At 36.8% G+C, this 5,108-nt stretch overlaps 1 protein-coding gene across 1 annotated transcript; it reads left to right on the top strand.

Moving 5' to 3' along the window:
• On the top strand, positions 1–3,026 carry LOC114516222 (ryncolin-1-like). Its single transcript, XM_028535642.1, has 5 exons — positions 1–94; positions 195–424; positions 867–897; positions 1,809–2,186; positions 2,717–3,026. The coding sequence occupies exons 2-5, from the start codon at positions 290–292 to the stop codon at positions 2,980–2,982; spliced, it is 810 nt and encodes a 269-aa protein (XP_028391443.1). The 5' UTR covers positions 1–94; positions 195–289; the 3' UTR covers positions 2,983–3,026.
• The last annotated feature ends 2,082 nt before the right edge of the window (positions 3,027–5,108 follow it).

Genomic DNA, 5,108 nt, shown 5'->3' with positions numbered 1-5,108 from the left:
TTTAAGGTTTTCACTCTGTGTTTACTAATCGTTAAAATTCTGTGTATTATTTCACAGAACTGTTCTCCCAACCGTTATTCTAGCATTACCACAGGTGAGTCGTCAGGTTTTTGCCTTATGAACGATCATGTTCCTAGTGTAAAAAACTCTATCCCTCTAAAAACTCTCATCTCTAACCATGTTTCCTACTTTAGATGGTCTGCCGTTATCTCAAGATGAAATCATATCGAATCATACCATAACATCTGGGATCATTCCGATAGAATGTTACGAACTCTGCCGGGATGAAATGAAGTGTTTTGGATACAACTACAGAGACAAGATGAATGTTGTGAATTGCCAACTGACCAACATCGTTGGAAAGAGAGATCACACCGCAGTAACACAAAAAGAAGAATGGATACTAATGCTGGATGATGAATGGGTATGTGTATGTATTCCAGATATCCGATCAAAGCGAAAAAAGAAAAGAAATTTGACGATTCCCAAGTGACTAATATTGCGCTACCACGTACTTGAAACAAACCGCTCTAGTAATAATGCAAAAGTTGGCATGGAAACAAAATACATGAAGTAATATAACAGCAGTTTAGGTTTTTGCCTCTTGTAGGCAGTTGCATGCGTATTATGCAACATTTGATACGAAATAGTGAATAAGTTAAAATTAACAGTGAAACCTTTGACCAGAGCAGAGAAAAGACTGCTTAATGACCCTTAATTTGAGGAATATATATGCATGTATAGCAAATAATTAATAAGTAATAATGAGTATAGTTTAGTTGTTATAACACATTTGATGCGAAATAATAACACGCTGATTCGTCAGTATTCACGCAAAGTCTCTAAACGTGTTTTCTTAATTTCAGGAAAAGCGAAGAAATGACATTTTCAACTCAGGTATGCTGCAAGATTATAGATGTGAATTAAAATCATTTGATTATGACTGAGCATTTAACAGGGACGCCGGAAGATCTATAATTGTGGTGGCATATATTCATATATTCAAGTGCACAGACCGTAAAAAGGAAATCAATAATTAAGAACTCGAATATATGAATATATGCCCCCTGCAATTATCGATGTTGCGGCGTGCTTGCATGCTGAGCAAAACGCTAAATTACTTAAAACCAATGAAGAAATCAAAATGCCGCCAAAACATAGATTGCTACATCGCTGCCTAAACATAAACCCTTATAAACACGAAGAGTGTATAAAAAAGGCGATCACTTAATACTTTAAAATTCGTATGATTCTTAAAGCCTGCCGCACGCTAACGAAACTTGCTGAGCCAACGACCACGCATGGCCACCAGCTCGTCAAGTTTCTCTCATGTGCGAACAATGTCTGTGATGTGCGAACAATTGGCGCGTTTTCGCTACTCGTGAAATTTACCTCAAAGTCTGCGCGCTGTATGAGCCATGGTATATTAAAAAATATACAAAAATAAAAAGTAGAGCTATTTCATATATACTCGCGCTCTTTTTGTTTTTCTTTAATTTTCGCAGTATGAAATGTTCTCATTGTGTGTGGTGATATAATGTTAAACGATAAAAATATAATGACAAAACCAAGCCCGGATTCTATTGATATATTGCCCATACGTTGTTGCAGATAGCGAGGCAACATCGAAACCTTTATCCAGCTATAAAATCTACCTATTGGCTAGATTTTTGGCTACATTTTTGACTAATATTAATAATTGGCTAAAATTTAAAGTTAATGATAGCAGGGTTTAAAAATTTACCATCATATTGGGGCCTAATTATAGTCTTTATCTGGTTTAAAATAACATTTTCAACTTTTTTTAGCTACCAGCTGCGCCTACCTGTATAACCATGGAGTGAGAAAAGATGGTGTTTACAGCATCGATCCTGATGGTTTGGGATCGTTTCAAGTCAGATGTGATATGAGCACAGACAGGGGTGGTTGGACCGTGTTTCAAAGAAGACAAGATGGAAGTCAAGATTTCCGCCTTGGATGGTCAGACTATAAAGCAGGCTTTGGTGATCTCAACGGCGAGTTCTGGTTGGGCCTTGATAAAATACATCGTTTGTGGAAATCTGGTCAAAATGTTTTAAGAGTTGATTTGAGGGATTTTGATAACGTTGAGGCTTTCGCTAAATATGGAACGTTTAGTGTGGCTGACGAGTCAGACAAATACAGATTGAACATCGGCAGTTTTTCAGGTAAACTCGTAAATTGATATTAACCAGCTGGTAAACATCAACCAAATGATCCAAGCATTACCTATTTTAAAACGTAGTGTAGTTGGAGGAAAATCTTTACAAAAAAAATTGAATTTTTTGGTCAGCTGGATTTTCTGGACCAAAACAAAAAAAGTTCCAATCGAACGATTTCGCGTGCTTATCGCGTTTACAGTTTGTACTTTAAAACGTCAATTGCTTAACTATTTGGTTTTTTCATGCCTTACCATGCCGAATTTAGAGACAAAATAGCTGCCGGCTTGTGCACTTATTTGCATTTCATCCATTCATAATGGCACATCGAATTTTATTATAAAATATATCAAATATGAAATAAAATATCACCGACATAAAACTTTTTTAAAGTAAAGCTTCTCAGAGCCACGCCCGAATGACTTTTTACAGCAGACTAGTACACGCGAAGGTCTCCCTCCATTTGAGTATAAATAGTTCCCTGCATTAATTAAGCATAACTAAGAAATGAAACATATTACTAATTAATTTCTTAAAAGGTGACGCAGGTGATTCCCTTGCTTATCACAATCAAATGCCGTTAACTACCAAGGATAGGGACAATGATGCTTGGGGTAATAACAATTGTGCTTCGTTAAGAGGAGCTTGGTGGTACGACAACTGTCTTTATTCCAACCTCAATGGCCTTTACGTGAATGCGCATGAAGCCCAGGGTACTAGATTGGGAATACACTGGTACCATTGGAAAAATTCATGGTATTCTATGAAAAAGGCGGAGATGAAAATTCGTCCCAACCAGTTTTAAGATACTCCACGCAAACTAATTAAAATGCAAACATTCATTTTTTCTTCTCGCTGTAAAATTATGTCATCATGTAGAAATAATTAATTAAAAATCATAAATTTGAATTTTGACACTCCGTCTAATACATTTAGCATACCAGCCCCTCAAGATATGTTACTTTATAAGTTTGCTGCTGGGTTTACAAATGCTGGATTTCACTATCCACTGGATGATTTGAAAAAAATATGATCTATTTGTGAATCACACATTTCGTTTGATCTTTAAAGAGAATTTTAAGTCGAATCTGTTGGTACTTTTTCAAATGAAAGATATGCATAGCAGGGAATAATTACACGCATTCTCTTTTTGATTAATTTTACCAAAAATGTATGTGGAAAACGTAATCATAGCTGCATCATCAACTGTAACACGCTCAACATACAGTCTCTTTTATTGGCTGCCCAATACGCACCAGACCGGAAGATAAGTGAAAACTGGGCCGAGTGAGCAACGTATTGGACGACACCGAATAATTTCTAGCATATATTTCGTCGGTTTGTCAATGTTTAATTAAAGCAATTTGTTTAGCGGTTTGAGATACGATTTGTTTTCTTAGTTACGAATGCTTTGAGCTAAGATCTCTATAATAAATACTCAATACTCCACTAGTGTATTTTTCCAGTCTCTTTGTCCTTTATAAAAGTGTTAGCGCTTAGTGGAGGCCTGGTAACGAGGTGCTCTACCATATCTGAAATAGCCCCGGCCATGAAGTGTTAAGACGGTTTTCAACTTGTGATATTTTTCGCGCGAAGCGACTTTATTCTTTTGTCAATATTATATAATAACTTGTTTCAGATGGTTGCAGTTGACAGAGTAAAATGTCTCTTCGCGCGTAAATTATAGCGCTAGTGAAAAACGGGCTTAATGAGGCCTTAATGAGATCTTTTGAGGAGATCCTATAGATTGTTTATGGAGGCCTATGGATGCATATACGGATATCTATGGAGACCTATAGGGATATATGGAGATCTATAGCACATGGAGGTCTTTAAAGTGTTAAGGAATTCTATGGAGTGCACGGAGGGATATCCTGCACTCCGCAAGCATGAAATTAATATTAAGAAGGTGTAAACTTACTACACCGCAAGCAAAACTGCATATATCGCGGGGATAAACTTAATACTCTTCAGCCATGTTGTCTTTCCCCCGAATTGAGAGAAACTGATCTAAATATTGAACTGAAACTCAAGAGCTATAAGACTTGTATCATTTTTTACGCATGGTCTAAATATTGTCTAAATCAGCAAGGAAGAGAAGAAAGTCTGATATGAAAATCCTTTTGACCTTTTTTTTGTCAGAGCTGAAAACAAAAGTTACTGATAAGCTTCATTTAAAAAGGGAAAAATACCTATTTTTGTTACTGAAACAGTTATAACAGCATTCGAGAAACACAAAAAGTAATGCATCTTAAGCCGTTTTTACAATTCAGTCAAAGCACGTATAATTGTAAACGGTGCTTAAGTCCACAAAATATGCTCGGATTCCCTTTTGGCTGAGATTATTCGTCTTTGATTTTATCATGGTTTAATAGACACGAGATTAAAATTTCGGCTCGGTTGGTCGTGTTCAACTTTTTCCTACGTCACGTGGTACTCGCTTATGTCACTAATACCTTCATCTGGTTGAAACGTCACATCCTACTGTTCGTACCACGTGTCTATGGAAATACTTCTGTCGAAAATTTGTAAAATAATTAAGCCCATTGTCGAAGTTGACACGTTTAATTACTCCGTTGCCATTGGCGTCCAAAAGTAATTTTGACGATTCGAATATATATTCTACAAAGCTCCAGATTTCAGACATAGAAGCCTCACCGTTAACGACCCAAAGTTGGCGCTACGAAGTCGAGTCGACGTCTTGTTGTTAATGGAAATGACATGATTGCGTGTTAGAAACACTCAGCTATAATATTTAGAAATTAAAAGGGTGACAGCATGTTCATATTAGGGAGCTTTAGCAGTGACTAGTACGACTACGAGTACGAGATTCGTCATTCTCGCGCGTTGTTTGCTTACGCCATCAGCCAAAACTCGTAGTCGCCGAGCTTCTGAGTACGAGTTTTTTGGCACTCAAAAGCCCAACGACTA

Source organism: Dendronephthya gigantea, unplaced genomic scaffold (genome assembly GCF_004324835.1).
Source record: "Dendronephthya gigantea isolate DGI-Jeju-01 unplaced genomic scaffold, DenGig_1.0 000005F, whole genome shotgun sequence".
In the NCBI taxonomy this organism is placed as follows: domain Eukaryota; kingdom Metazoa; phylum Cnidaria; class Anthozoa; order Malacalcyonacea; family Nephtheidae; genus Dendronephthya; species Dendronephthya gigantea.
Note: the sequence above shows the minus strand (reverse complement) of the source record. Positions and strands in the feature narration are given on the sequence as shown.

Excerpts from the sequence above, each read along its gene's own strand:
- LOC114516222 (XM_028535642.1), top strand. The coding sequence starts at position 290 with ATGAAGTGTTTTGGATACAACTACAGAGACAAGATGAATGTTGTGAAT. Across the intron at positions 898-1,808 it reads AAATGACATTTTCAACTCAG|CTACCAGCTGCGCCTACCTG; the intron begins GTATGCTGCAAG and ends AACTTTTTTTAG. Across the intron at positions 2,187-2,716 it reads GAACATCGGCAGTTTTTCAG|GTGACGCAGGTGATTCCCTT; the intron begins GTAAACTCGTAA and ends ATTTCTTAAAAG.